The sequence below is a fragment of the Podarcis filfolensis genome (genome assembly GCF_964270895.1).
Source record: "Podarcis filfolensis genome assembly, chromosome: 1".
Lineage (NCBI taxonomy): Eukaryota > Metazoa > Chordata > Lepidosauria > Squamata > Lacertidae > Podarcis > Podarcis filfolensis.
The window spans coordinates 12709234-12724854 of NC_139604.1; the positions used below are offsets into that span (position 1 = coordinate 12709234).

Below are 15621 nucleotides of genomic sequence, written 5' to 3' on the forward strand. Positions count from 1 at the left end.
CCACGGTCACGGCTAATAAAATTATTTGTTGCATATAGAATAGAATAGCAGAAGATTCTCAGGTAAGATATGCTATGCCAAATTAAATATCCGAATCCCCTTAGCAGTTGACCGCTATTTTGTCTAGTTCCTTCCTCCTGATCTTCTTAGCTGCCAAGCGCATAGAGTGCTACTTTATAAGTAACAAAGTCATCGGTGTTGCTCAGCAGCCATTTCACCCTTTCCACCCTATTCAAATGTGTTCCATTCATAAACAGGGGTTTTATAAGTCGGTCTCTTGGGTCTATATATAACAGGTAAAAAGGTAAAGGGACCCCTGACCATTAGGTCCAGTCGTGGCTGACTCGGGTTGCGGTGCACATCTCGCTTTATTGGCCGAGGGAGCCGCCGTACAGCTTCCAAGTCATGTGGCCAGCATGACTAAGCCGCTTCTGGTGAACCAGAGCAGCACACGGAAACGCCGTTTACCTTCCCGCTGGAGCGGTATCTATTTATCTACTTGCACTTTGACGTGCTTTCGAACTGCTAGGTTGGCAGGAGCAGGGACCAAGCAACGGGAGCTCACCCCGTCGCAGGGATTTGAACCACCGACCTTCTGATCAAGTCCTAGGCTCTATGGTTTAACCCACAGCACCACCAGCGTCCCATATATAACAGGTACTGCTATAAATAATGGCACAGGTCCTGGACGCAGGGTTGTCCACACAGACAGAGTCTCTATCCGCAATGTACTTTGCCGTACCGTCCATCCAACACTGCTGAGGGCATCGATTGGAATTGTAGTTCTGTAAAAGCGGTTCTTAGTGTGGCAAGTGGGAGCTTTGTCTGGTATCTCGCTCGGGCATGCTCTGTTTTGATAAGTGGGAACCATGGTGAGCTCTTGCCTACGTAAGAGTTGCAGCTGTTGCTCTGCCTAGTCCCATCCACCATTGGCAATGTGGCCCTTGGACTGAATAAGTTTTTCTACTTTGGTGATCAGGGCAGAATGAATAAATGCAGTGGAACAGAAAGACCAGGATAGAAAGCAATGGGGCTAGTATTATAATGCCCTTTCAAATGTGTGGGTGGAAGAATCATCATCAATCTTTATTATGGTCCAGAGACCCAACAAATCGTTACAAAGCAATACACAATTCATACAGCCTACCTCCAGGTCAAACAAGCATTTTGTTCAGAATATAGGGATCATTGGTTCTTGCAACCACCGATAAAAAATTTGCCACTGCTAATGTTCTAGCATTTGTCTAGTCTTCCAATAGGAACCTGACATAGTGAGCCTCTGATTTTCCCGGGAAAGGTACCAGCAAGGGTAGTATCAGTTCAGCCCTGGCTTGCTCATATTTTGCACAGTGCAACAAAATATGTTTTATGGAATCGATGTCTTGAGCACACGAGCAAAGTCTGTCCTGGTAGGGAACTCCTCTCAACCTGCCATCCAACACTGCAGAAGGAAAGACGTTTAGTCTGGCTTTGGTGAAAAGCCTTCGATAGTTTGGTACTGTCAGGTTTTTAATGTAAGATGTTAAAGACATGCCCATATTGTACTCCTACTGCCAGCGGACTACAGACTGAATGTGATCGAGATCGCAAGTCACTGTGTGCATTATCCCATAATCATTGCTTTAACGTCTTTAGGGTGCCTTCATAACCCAGGTAATACAGTTGGGGGGGTGACAGACCAATAGAGGTGGCTTTTTTAGCCATGGTGGAAGAATCTGTTCCCACAAAAGTCAAATACATTAACGGGTTTAATCGGACGTTGCTATAAACAGCTGTTGGATTGGCGTGTCTCAAAGCCAGCAAAACCCATCATGTTTAATTCAGTAGAGAGCATCGTTTTGTCACTCCAACCGGGTACAAAATCCAGACAGCAAAGGGCAATGTGGAAAGGCATTGGGTGGCTGCCTAGTCAACTCATGAGTTATTTTTTTTTGCCTTCCTGGAATTTCACAAAAAATGTAAGCACCTTTTCATAGGCATTCCATGTAATAACACACTTCTAAAAAAAACCACCCCTGATTTGGTTGTTTCTAAAGCTAGTTTTCAGTTGCATGCTCTGAGGAATTGGAGCAGAGCAAATTCAAACTCTAAATGACTGAGTAGAGAAAAGAAAGAAGTTGTCTGTTCCTCTTTCTCTTTCTCTTTTCATCCGCTCCCCACCCAAGGGAGCTGTTAATAGTGCAGTTGTTCCTGCATTGGAATTTTGAAAGTATTGATCTGTGTCTCACAAGGGGAATATCAGTATTTACAATAGTTAGAATTATGTCTCGTATGTATATGAGACATGTCTTAGATATGAGTCAAGAGTTCTGTAGCTGACTGAGCAGGGGAGAGAAATGCAAATCATTCATCTGAGAACTTATTTTGGTTGGTCTTGTAAGAGCTCCAGGCTCTCTTTTAGCTCTCGATGTGATAGCTAACAACACTTCTGCAATTCATTCTCCCACCCGAAAGTTTCTTCGATGAGGCCCCTTTTTGATCCAGTAGATTAAGGGAACCTTGGGCCCAGGGCTGAATGTGGCCCTCCAAGCTTCCATATCTGGTCCCTGAGCGCTTTTGCTGGGCTGGAATATGTCATTTAACACTTATAATGCTTCTTGTTTGCCTGGGTGGTGTGAATTTTTGTAGAAACTTTGTTTAGTCGGTTAGTCACGTCCGACTCTTCGTGACCCTATGGACCAGAGCACGCCAGGCACTCCTGTCTTCCACTGCCTCCCACAGTTTGGTCAAACTCATGCTGGTAGCTTTGTTGTACGGACCTTTGTTGTAGAAACTAGCTTACTGTAAATACTCAACTGTGCTAGCTTCCTGAACAAATGAATGTGGCCCCTGGAAAGCTGTCCAGAAAGCCAAGTAGCCTTTGAACTGAAAATGTTTTCCCACGCCTGCTGTAAATAAAAGTCTAGGGCTTTCCATATAAGATGCAGGCTCAATCTCTGCTCAGCAGTAAACTCACAGTGTTCGCAGCTTTGCGCTCATGCCACCATGTCTTGGACTCAGTTCCTCATCTGTAAAATGGGAAAAATCTACTTTGCAGTGTTTTCAGATGGGCGGAGTAATATTTTGCCCTTACTCGCAAAGTAGCCTATGTAGGAAACGCTAGTGCCATTGTTGGTTGTACACATCAACCAAAAAGGGGAAAAAATATTTACGGCCTCTGAAATATTAAAATAAAGCATATTGTTTCTCATTTTGTTTCTCTGGCCTACTTGCAAGTTGGATGCATACTGCTTGGTCTGCTGTTTTATACATTTGTTCTAATTCTCTCACAGACTTTCCTGACAGTTATAACTGACCTTGAGAACCTAGACTTGGTGTCTCCTAGCCGCCTAGATTTTCTGGAAGATTGCTTCTTGCACATGCGCAGGAGAGATTTGGTGAAGAGGATCCAGAAGTTCAAGCAGGAAGGTAAGTTTGTGAAATAATATTAATGTTGAATAGAGTATTAAAGAGAAATTGAACATGACATTCTTGGTAGGAGCTGTAGCTCAGTGGTTGGGCACTTGCTTTGTGTGGAAAAGCGTCTCACTTGGGTCTTCCCAAGCAGGCATTCCAACAACAACAATCCCTTGCAAAGAATCCTGGGTAGTTTAGCGCACAGAGCTACACTCCCCACCTGCGAAGGCTGTTTCCCAGCCAATGGAATGACCATGACAGAGAGTTAACTCATTATTATTATTAATAATAATAATACCCCACCCATCTGGCTTGGTTTCCCCAGCCACTCTGGGCGGCTTCCAACAAAATATTAAAAACCAGACATTAAAACCTTCCCTAAACAGGGCTGCCTTCATATGTCTTCTAAAAGTCAGATACTTGTTTATTTCCTTGACATCTGATGGGAGGGCATTCCACAGGGTGGGCGCCACTACCGAGAAGGCCCTCTGCCTGATTCCCTGTAACCTCACTTCTCACAGTGAGGGAACCGCCAGATGGCCCTCAGAGCTGGACCTCACTCTCCAGGCTGAACGATGAGTGTTACTATTGTCAAAGAGTAACACAGTTGCCTCTACAGCTCTGGATACCTAAGCACACCAATGTAGCATCGCGGCAGCTACTCCCAGGCCTGCAACTGGGAACCACTCCCCCTTCACCAGTTTATGTACCTTCTGACGGGCTGTGTACACGTTTCCAAAGACTACGCCTGCATAGAATCTGCCGCTGCTTTCCTCACTTCATGTCTCTCCTGGTTCTCGGAGACAGTGGTGCAGGAGAGGGTGGGAAAGCACCCAACCCTTCTCTTGCCTAGCCTGCTTCTTCCTCCTCTTCCTCCAGCTCTGAAGCTTCCCTTGCCTCTGATTATTGCCTCCTGGGTCATGCAGGTCGCCACAAATCACACCCACTCTCTTCCAAGTCAGACTCCAGCTTCCTTTCCCCTGGTGTACACTTGTTCTGCCAGTCCCTGACACCACCACTGTTAGCAGTTCCCAGGATTATTGAGGAGAGAGGTGCTGTTTAAATGTAAGGCCAACTGATTTTCTCAGTTACTGCCCTCCAAATCTACAGCCAGAGGAGGCACTCATATGATTAACAGAGGGTTCAATTTGGGAGAGGCATTCTGAGTCCAGCATAGTGTCGTTTGCCAGTTCAGAAGTGGGGAAGCAATGAAGGGCACTTTGTTGTTTGTTGTTTAGTTGTGTCCGACTCTTCGTGACCCCATGGACCAGAGCACGCCAGGCACTCCTGTCTTCCACTGCCTCCCGCAGTTTGGTCAAACTCATGCTGGTAGCTTCGAGAACACTATCCAACCATCTCGTCCTCTGTTGTCCCCTTCTCCTTGTGCCCTCCATCTTTCCCAACATCAGGGTCTTTTCCCAGGGAGTCTTCTCTTCTCATGAGGTGGCCAAAGTATTGGAGTCTTAGCTTCAGGATCTGTCCTTCCAGTGAGCACTCAGGGCTGATTTCCTTCAGAATGGATAGGTTTGTTCTTCTTGCGGTCCATGGGACTCTCAAGATTCTCCTCCAGCACCATAATTCAAAAGCATCAATTCTTCGGCGATCAGCCTTCTTTATGGTCCAGCTCTCACTTCCATACATCACTACTGGAAAAACCATAGCTTTAACTATACGGACCTTTGTTGGCAAGGTGATGTCTCTGCTTTTTAAGATGCTGTCTAGGTTTGGAAGGGCACTTTATTCCTGTAACGCAGGTCTTCCCTGATTGTGCCAAATCTGAGCATTTTACATTTTCTGGAAAGGGTGCAAGGACCCACAGTTCTGTAAAGGGAAGACGGGTGTTTTTTCCTCCTCTCATTCTGGGAAGAGGGTGGGGGCACAGTTTTAGCAACATGGGCCAGTATGCTGTTTGTTCACGATAGGCCATGGCCCAGGGCCGTGAATGACCCAGTCCTAAAATGTGTTTACTCAGAATTAAGTCCCAATGAGTTTTAAGTTCCACGCTTTAAAGTGTTAAGAGACAAAGGACAAGTGGATTGTAGGGAACCATTGCAATTAGACTGCGGATTCAGTACAGTGGTACCTCTGGATGCGAACGGGATCCGTCCCAGAGCCCCGTTCGCAACCAGAAGCAAACGCAACCTGCGTCTGCGCCTGTTGCTGCTTCCGCGCATGACGTCATTTTGAGCGTCTGCGCATGCATGAGCGGCGAAACCCGGAAGTAACATGCTCCGTAGCGTGCCGCCATAGCGTGCAACCTGAAAATACTTATCCTGAAGCTACTTCAACCTGAGGTATGACTGTACTAATCATTTGATGATTATGGAGCGAAATAGAAATTAACTGAAAGGACATACCACGAAGGATTTGTGCTTTGTTACAGTAAAAAAATTAAATCAAGCAATGGATGGGACTGGAGTAGAAAGTTATGCTGCTAGGGAATTATGACTGTTTATATCATTTCTGAGCCTGTGTTCCATTTTCATCTCCAGAGCATCCCATTGGCACTTCGTCTGTATGCGCTAACAGACTTCAGGCATCATTTCCTGAGCTGTCTATTGCTGATCCTCCGGCAGTAAGTGTGAATGAACCCAACGCACTGAAATGGTTGTCCAGTAATGCTTTTAGGAGAAAGGATGGTGCAATGCCAAGAGAACATAAGAAAGCATGGTTTAGTGACTGAATCAACAAGTTTGCTGCTTTAGGTCCTTTTAAAAATTGGATTTGGCACAACGTAGCACTTTTAACAGGGAAGCAGGTGGCGCTGTGGGTTAAACCACAGAGCTTAGGACTTGCCGATCAGAAGGTTGACAGTTTTTACAGCTTTTACATTTAAAATGCATCTCTGGGTTATTTGTGGGGCCTGCCTGGTATTTTTACATGAGTAGAATGTGTGCTTTTATTTAAAATGCATCTCTGGGTTATTTGTGGGGCATAGAAATTCGTTCACCCCCCCCCCAAATATAGACCGACCCCCAACATGGTCTGAGGGACAGTGGACCAGCCCCCTGCTGAAATAGTTTGCTGACCCCTAAGCTCTAAAATAGGAAGGGGAACCTGATGAACTTTACCCAGGTATTGTCATAATACTTGCCTTCTCATATTGTCTCTCCCTTTCCTAATAATTTCCATTGTGGAATTTTCAACAAGAAGTGAAATGTGATTAGTTTCTGGTTTCATTCGCAGGTTGGGAACCAAGGCAGGCTGTCAAATGGAGAACGTGCCTTTCAGGGTAAGTAAGGCCTGTTAATCTTTAGTAGCCTTGTGCTGCAATCCTGTACCCACTGACTTGGAAGTGAGCCCCATTGAGCTCAGTGAGCCTTATTTCTGAGTAGACATGTATAGGGCGGAGCTGCTCTGACTGTCAGTCCAGAAGTGTAGCTTTGTTAATAAAACATCCAACATTCTTTTGAGTGCTGGGAAAGACAGATCAAAGGTTTTGAACTGGGATCTTCCATACCCAAACCCGACGCTCTAACCACTGTACTTCGGTGCCTGTCTTATGCTTGGGCATCTGGATCTCTTTATGTAGGAATATGCACCAAAATCCCCCCATTTGTTTTAATAAGTTTTTAACAGTCATATTTCAACAGCCACAGATCTTGAACACACTTCTGGATCCCATATGCTTACCCAAGGACGTTCTTTGTTTAATCAAATTGACATTAAATAGCTTTGTGAGTTTCACTGTATCGGGGGAAAAAATTATGTCTGATGTTTTGTTTTACAATTTTTAATATGTGCTGTAAGCAGCCCAGAGCAGCTGGAGAAACCCAGCCAGATGAGTGGGGTATAATAATAATAATAATAATAATAATAATAATAATAATATTTTGACCAGGTGAAAAGTTATAATGCTGGGGTAGATGATGGTGATGTTTCTGGCCAGGGGAAATGTACCATCAGGGTTTGGCAACACAATATCCTTGAGGTCTTGGTAAACTCCAGCTCCCATCATCCACCGCTGGCATAGCCAATGTTCAGGGATGATGGGAATTGTAACTCAACCATTTCTGGAGATCACCCTTTTCCCTATCCCTGCTATAATGTCACAGCTGTTTATGTGTGTATGTGTCTTTATGTGTTGTTGTTCTTTAAAAAAATAAACATGACTTTGTAGGAAAATACAGATCTTCCATAAATACAGTGGTACCTCTGGATGTGAACGGGTTCCAGAGCCCCGTTTGTATCCTGAAGCGAACGTAACACGGGACTGTGCGGGTCGCGTTTCGCCGCTTCTGCGCATGTGCGTGACGTCATTTTGAGCGTCTGCGCATGCGCGAGTGGCAAAACCCGGAAGTAACGCGCTCCGTTACTTCCCGGTCGCCACAGAGCGCAACCTGAAAATATTTAAGCTGAAGCATATTCATCCCGAGGTATGACTGTAACAACATTGAATTTTGTATTTGCAGCAGCAAAGGTTAACATATCAATACCAGAAACAGGAGGAGCTGAAGCACAGGTATCGTACAATATGTGGGCCCTTGTGTCTTTCCTAGCTACCATTTCTTTCAGTGCAGAAAGTGATGTAATTTTAGAAAGTACAGTGGTACCTTGGGTTAAGTACTTAATTCGTTCCGGAGGTCTGTTCTTAACCTGAAGCACCACTTTAGCTAATGAGGCCTCCTGCTGCTGCCGCGCCGCTAGAGCATAATTTCTGTTCTCATCCTGAAGCAAATCTCTTAACCCGAGGTAATATTTCTGAGTTAGCGGAGTCTGTAACCTGAAGTGTATGTAACCTGAAGCGTATGTAACCCGAGGTACCACTGTAATGAATTAATTAAGTAAGGGACCTGGCTGTTCTTTCTCCTGTGCCTTTCTTAGAGCTGTCGAACGCATTGCACTTGGAAGGCAAGCGAGGGCTGACAAGTTCCTCCCTCTTTAAATTCTTCTGCTTTGCCTCCCACTATATTTTCATGGCTGTGAGATTTTCATGGCCCTGGCCCAAACACACATGAAAATCACGACACGATCTGCCCTTTAGAACGCTACAGATAAAGGAAATTGTGCGTGAGGACTCAAGTACTTGAGCTTTAAAGAAAAGCTGAGGGCTAATTGACTCTTGGGACGCGGGTGGCGCTGTGGATTAAACCACAGAGCCCAGGACTTGCTGATCAGAAGGTCGGTGGTTCGAATCCCCGCGACGGGGTGAGCTCCTGTTGCTCGGTCCCTGCTCCTGCCACTCTAGCAGTTCGAAAGCACGTCAAAGTGCAAGTAGATAAATAGGTACCGCTCTGGCGGGAAGGTAAACGGCGTTTCCGTGCGCTGCTCTGGTTTGCCAGAAGCAGCTTAGTCATGCTGGCCACATGACCCAAAAGCTGTGCGCCGGCTCCCTCGGCCAATAAAGCGAGATGAGCGCCGCAACCCCAGAGTCGGCCACGACTGGACCTAATGGTCAGGAGTCTCTTTACCTTTACCTAATTGACTCTTACCATCTTGTCACCAGCATTTGTCTGCTCAACTTGAGACTGGGGGGGGGCTGCTTCCAGTTAGAGGAGTCTTGGGAACTAGGTCCAACCAACTTGGACTACAATACTAACCATGTCTGCCCATTGAGTTCAGTGGGAGTTACTCCCAGGTTAGTAGGGTTAGGATTGCAGCTGTAGTCTAGATCCGACCCATAGACCTCTCCCAGACCTACGGAAGGTGAGAGCCATTGTCTCTTAAAAAAAAACTATCACTGCCAACATCTGTGTTATCTAAGGTCTACTTTCACTCAGTTCAGGGCCCCACTCGGCTAGGAATTTCTTGCAGGTGTGTTCCTCACAATACTAGTGTGTTAGAGGTAGATATTTTGTACTAATCCATACATCATTCTACTTTATTAGATGTTCCCCGACATTATTGCTATCCTGCTGGGAAAGGGCACTCTTGCACGATGCTACAACAAAATAGTGTGTCAGGCAGGGAGGGCGTTGGATAAACTGGAACATTTGTAGTAAATAAAAAAAGTCGTGGGATTTTAGCAGGGAGTTACGGGGCAGGCACCAAAGGATGATGTCTGCCCTGAGATTTTTGCAGGCACAAACTGTACAGGAAGTAGGATTATTCATAACCGATTCCGATACCCTAATGAGCACTAATCATCATGAATGCACAGTAAGAAGGGCATCTGGAGTTATCCGTAGAACTACACTAGGCTCGGCAAAAAAACCTTGAAAAAGGGAATGAGGAGAAGGTCCATGCATTGGAGATAGGATCTAAATAATTACATTTTGTCATTCAATGCAGGTCCTTAACAAATACAGAATGCGGAGTAAGCCTTTGGGAGTATGCTTGATTATAGACTGCATTGGCAATGATACAAGTAAGTGCTGGGAAAAATTGAATTCCTCCTTAACTGCTGGAGTCTGCAACTCGCGTAATCTTTTAATAGCTCGGATTTAATGAGATGGGCTCAGGCTCCCAGTTTTTCTTTGCTTGTAAAACAAAGGTGACTGAAAGCTCAAGTTGATATTTAGGTACTTGGCATCGGTATAGGGCCCTGAAGTGGTCGAAGTTCTTTACAAACCGTATCTTGTAGATCTGTCAGAAAAAAAGTCTTCTGGGGAGGGGAGGGGAGGTAGTCCCTAGATTAACAGATCGTACCATGTTTTAATTATCCCTAGATTGTGTGATAGTTTTAAATAATAATAATTATTATAATTATAATTATAATTATAATTAATTATTTATACCCCACCCATCTGGCTGGGCTTCCCCAGCCACTCTGGGCGGCTTCCAACCAAATATTAAAATACAGTAAAATACCAAACATTAAAAGCTTCCCTTAACAGGGCTGCCTTCAGATGTCTTCTAAAAGTTTGGTAGTTGTTGTTCTCTTTGACATCTGGTGGGAGGGCGTTCCACAGGGCGGGTGCCACTACTGAGAAGGCCCTCTGCCTGGTTCCCTGTAATTTGGCTTCTCGCAGTGAGGGAACCGCCAGAAGGCCCTCGGCGCTGGACCTCAGTGTCCAGGCTGAATGATGGGGGTGGAGATGCTCCTTTAGACTTTGCTAAGACTGTGTATATACACTATACCTTTAAAGCACGTTCCCTGCTCCCTACAGAATTATGGGTACTGTAGTTTAAGAATTGCTGGGAATGGTTACCCTGTGAGGAGTAAACTACAAGGCCCAGAATTCTTTGAGGCAAAGAATGTATTCTGAGTGTACTTTAAAGGTATAGCGTGTACGAAGTCTGAAAGTGCTGTTTCCCCTTCCCGCTTAGCACTACGTTGTATAAACTAGTCCCTTACAATTTGTTGCCATTTTGTAATAAAGCAAAGCAAAAGGGAAGCAGATGGGAGATGATAACTTTTGATTCAGTAATGCCCAGTGTTATGTACTGTAGTTCTCACCCTGGGCCAGCAGGGGGATACTGTAGATAGTTTTCACTCAGGTCCACATATGCAAATAAGGGATTGAAAGTGACCTTCAGTGATTGGATAGTTACAGAAAATGGTTACTGTTGCGTTCTAGTGGAGCTCTATATAAGCAGGCTGGCTGAGCCCTTCAGTTCAGTTCTGTTCTGGCCTGTGAATAAACAAGAGCTGTTTGAAGAATCGCTGTGTCATCTGATATGTTCACCCACAACTTAACACTGGTGACAAGGATGGGATCGATGGACAACAGAGCACAGCCGGATGCGGCCACCCTCTGAGCAGAGCTGAATCACTGAGCTGAAACACCGAGCGAAATCACTGAACAGAACCAATTCAGACCTGACCGTTCTGGCTAGAGCACTGTGTTCCATCCATCGCCTTCACATCGGCATCGGAACCATGGCTTCACTTGTGCCTCTACCGCTGTTTGCGCCAGCCTCTGAATCATGGGACTCCTACCTCACTCGGTTCGACTGCTACCTCCAAGCCAACGAGCTGACGGAAGTATCACAGGACCGTAAGCGGGGCCTATTCCTCAGCCTCTGTGGTCCTGAGGTGTTCGAGACGGCCCGAGCATTGGTTGCCCCTGTAGCAGTCCAGGCAACACTGTGGGACACGATTCAAGAGAAGCTCCGCAACCACTACGCGCCAAAGCCATCCAAGATTGCTGCACGCCATGCGTTCTACCACCGGAACCAGGCAGAGGGGGAGTCAATTAACAACTACACTGCCGCCCTCAGACAGGCTGCAATGCACTGCGAGTTCCGAGACTTAGACAATGCCCTGATGGATCAAATCGTCTCCGGGGTCTGGGACATCCGTCTGCAACAGTGTCTCCTTGCCAAGCCAGACCTCACGCGGCAGAAAGCCATTGAGGAGGCCGTGGGCTTGGAAGCTGCTGTCCAGGAGATCCGCAAGGCCAGCAGCCTGCGTCTTGCTAGGAAGCCAGTTCCAGTGCATCACGAAGAGGCCAGCAGTGATGAGGCATTCTCCAGTGAAGACGATGATGTGCACCAGACAAAGCGGGAGCGCAGGAAGTTCCAACAGAAGTCCAAGGGCCAGTTGGAATGTGCCGGCTGCGGAGGCAACCATTCCCGTGCCAAGTGTCGATTCAGAGACACCATGTGTCGGAAGTGTTCCAGAAGGGGCCACATCGCTAAGGTCTGCTGATCGGCTCCGTCTGACACCCCCCCTTCACCGACTCGCAAGTCCAAGTCTTCACTCCAGTCCGCCAAGGAAAGCTGTTTCGCTCTCACCAACTTCCACTGCCCATCTGGAACCATGATTGGCCAAACCGACGCGCCTACGCGACGCAAACTGAACGTCACTGTGATCATTGAAGGAGCTCCATGTGACATGGAGATCGACACCGGGTCTGCCCTGTCCATCGTGTCTTGGAGCACCATCAAAAGATTGGTACCCAGAGTGTCCAAAAGGCAACTCGACTCTCACCGCGTACACCTGAGAGACTACCAGGGAAACAACACTCCTGTGGTAGGCGTTGGCCGGCTCCGGATCGCCTTCAAGGATTTTTCGGGCCTGCTTCGACTGGTGGTTATTGAAGGTCAGTGGCCAAGCCTCCTAGGGCTAGACTGGTTTGATGCCCTCGGTCTGGAAGTCACCGGCGTCAACTGCATCTCTAACACAGAGACTGAGGGTCTGGTCAAAGACTTTGCCGAGGTTTTTGACGGCATTTTGGGTCAATATACAGGTACGCCCATCTCCTTTAGCCTTAATCCACAAGTCGCCCCCATCAAGCTAAAGCTACACCGGGTTCCCTTTGCTCTCAAGGCTAAGGTGGACGAACAACTGGACAAGCTGATTGCCCAAGGAGTTTTGGAGCCAGTTGACCACGCCAAGTGGGAAACCCCCATTGTCACGCCTGTCAAGCCGGACGGGTCGGTGAGAATCTGCGCCGACTACAAGTGCACGATCAACAAGGCACTTCAGCAGCACGCTTACCCTGTTCCTGTTGTCCAACACCTGCTGCATTCCCTGGGTGAGGGTAAGGTCTTCGCTAAGCTGGACCTTGCCCAAGCCTATCAACAACTGCCCGTCGATGATGCCACCGCTGAAGCCCAGATGATCGTAACCCACCAAGGGGCATTCCATTGCCGCCGTTTGCAATTCAGGGTGAGTGTGGCTCCTGGCATCTTCCAAGCCTTATGGAGCGTCTCCTGCAAGGGCTTCCGGGCGTGGTGCCGTACTTCGATGACGTCTTGGTGTCCACAGACTCACACCAGCAGCTGTTTGAGCGCCTACGCGCCGTGCTGACCAGGTTCCAGGAGGCTGGGCTCAAGGTAAAGGGGGATAAGTGCCAGATCGCTGTTCCACAGGTGGAGTTCCTGGGCTATCTTATCGATGCCTCCGGCCTTCACCCGACCACATCCAAGATTCGCGCTATCCAGCAGGCCCCCATCCCAAAGAACAAGACGGAGTTGCAGGCGTTCCTGGGACTGCTGAACTTTTATAACATGTTCCTGCCCTACAAAGCCATGGTGGCTGAGCCTCTTCACCGACTCCTCAGCACGAAGACAACTTGGTCCTGGGGTCATCGGGAGACAGCGGCCTTCAACGCAGTCAAGGCTCTCCTTTCATCGGACAGTGTGCTGGTACAGTACAGTGAAGCCAGGCCGCTGGTCCTTGCCTGCGACGCCTCACCTTTTGGCATCTGCGCTGTCCTTAGTCACTGTTTTTCAGGCGGAAGAGAAGCACCGCTCGCCCACTTTTCCAGGACGCTATCTCTGACTGAACGGAATTACAGCCAGCTCGACAAGGAGGCGCTGGCACTTGTGACTGTAGTGAAGAGGTTCAATGAATACCTCTACGGCAGGACTTTCGACCTCATCACCGACCACAAGCCGCTCCTGGGCCTCCTCGCCAGTGATTGACCAACTCCACCGGTCCTCTCGCCGTGCATTCTGCGATGGACAGTTTTCCTGGCTGCCTACCACTACCGGCTCGCCATCGCCTGGGGAAATAGGCCATGCCGACGCCCTCAGCAATTGCCCTCTTCCAGCGTTTGTGGAAGACCCGGCTCCTGCTTCATCGCTCCTCCTGATTGAGGATCTTCTGGCAGTGCCTGTATCGGCTGCCACTGTGGCCTCCGCATCTGCCCAGGATCGCACCATCAGCCGTGTGCTCAACTGGGTGTGGAGGGGGTGGCCACAAGGGCCTTTTGCATCGGAGTTCCAGCCGTTCGCAACCAGACAACACGAACTCTCGGCTCATCGCAGCTGTCTGCTGTGGGGAGACTGCGTTGTGATTCCCCAAAGACTCTGTCAACGTGTCCTTGGGGCTCTGCACGTTGGCCACCTGGGAAAGGTCAAAATCAAGGCGTTGGCTCGGTGTTACGTCTGGTGGCCTAACATGGACGATGCCATCACTGCCTGGGTTTCCGCCTTTCAAATGTGCCAAGAAGCTAGGCCTGCGCCACCGGCAGCTAAGGGGCACACCTGGGAGACGCCCAAGACACCCTGGTCGAGGGTGCACATCGATCTGGCTGGCCCCTTTCCCAGCCAGACCTTTATGGTAGTGGTGGACGCCTATTTCAAATGGCTGGAGGTGGCCCCGATGCCCTCCACCGCTACCGAAGCCATCATCCGGGTGATGCAAGGCCTCTTTGCAACGCATGGGTGTCCTGATGTCCTTGTCTCCGACAACGGACCACAGTTCACCTCAGGCACTTTTGAGCGGTACCTTTTGGGACTGGACATCCACCATGCCCTAACGGCACCATTTCATCCATCCAGTAACGGGCAAGCGGAGAGAATGGTGCGCTCGGCAAAAGAGGCACTGGCGCGCCTGGACCAGGGAGACTGGCGGGTCGCTGACTACTTGTTCGTGCAACACATCACCCCTCATGCTGCCACAGGGCGGAGTCCTGCCGAACTGCTTATGGGCCACCGCCTCAGGTCCCCGCTCGACCGGCTGCACCCGGACTTTGCCGTGGCCGAACCCCCGGGCTGTGCCAACGCGCCACGGTCTTTTGTTCCAGGAAACCAGGTCTTTGCCCAGAACTTTGTGGGGGACATTCCTTGGGTGCCAGCCACTGTAGTGGGAGTCACTGGACCTCGCTCGTACCAGGCGGCACTCGAAGACGGACGCTTGTGGCACTGGCACATAGACCAGCTTAGGCACAGGGTTGGGGACTTGGACTCTACCACAGTGCCCCCAATTGCGCTCGTGGCTCCAGAACAGACACTTGCAGATGGCGAGGCTCCTCAGAAACTGCAGGCATGGAGCCGAACCAAGCCGCTTCAGAGGGTCTGCCGGACTTCCCACAGACTCAGACCACTGCCATGCCTGACATTCCGCCAACTCCACTTGCAGATGTTCCACCCACAGCAGCGGATCCAGGGGACTTGGTTTCAACGCAACCTAGGGTCGCGCTACAGCCTCCACAAGAATCGGGCGGGGCCCCCCGGACCTGGGTACCGCTCCCCAGCAGTCTGGCAGAGTTTCCAAGCGCCCAACTTATTTAAAGGACTATGTTGTTGGACATGTAATACTGTCGGTCTAACGGAAGTAGGTGAAATGTAACCGATATGCTTTTGTGCCTAATTGGACCATTATGTGTAGTGCTGTATATATGATTGTAACTAACGCCTTATCTCGGTGGGGAGGGGTGTTATGTACTGAAGTTCTCACCCTGAGCCAGGAGCGGGATACTGTAGATAGTTTCCACTCAGGTCCACATATGCAAATAAGGGATTGAAAGTGACGTTCAGTGATTGGATATTTACAGAAAATGGTTACTGTTGCATTCTGGTGGAGCTCTATATAAGCAGGCTGGCTTAACCCTTCAGTTCAGTTCTGTTCTGGCCTGTGAATTAAAAAGAGCGGTTTGAAGAATCGCTGTG

At 48.5% G+C, this 15621-nt stretch overlaps 1 protein-coding gene across 5 annotated transcripts in view; it reads left to right on the top strand.

Annotated features, from left to right (window-relative positions):
• The window catches only part of CFLAR (CASP8 and FADD like apoptosis regulator), a 44673-nt gene that overhangs the window by 10057 nt on the left and 18995 nt on the right, over positions 1-15621 (top strand). For all 5 annotated transcript variants that reach the window (XM_083631078.1, XM_083631075.1, XM_083631076.1 and 2 more), the window contains 5 exons: positions 3273-3408; positions 5889-5971; positions 6583-6628; positions 7809-7858; positions 9628-9703. In XM_083631078.1, coding sequence (XP_083487204.1) covers positions 3273-3408; positions 5889-5971; positions 6583-6628; positions 7809-7858; positions 9628-9703 — 391 coding nt within the window. The remainder of the gene's footprint in view (positions 1-3272; positions 3409-5888; positions 5972-6582; positions 6629-7808; positions 7859-9627; positions 9704-15621) is intronic.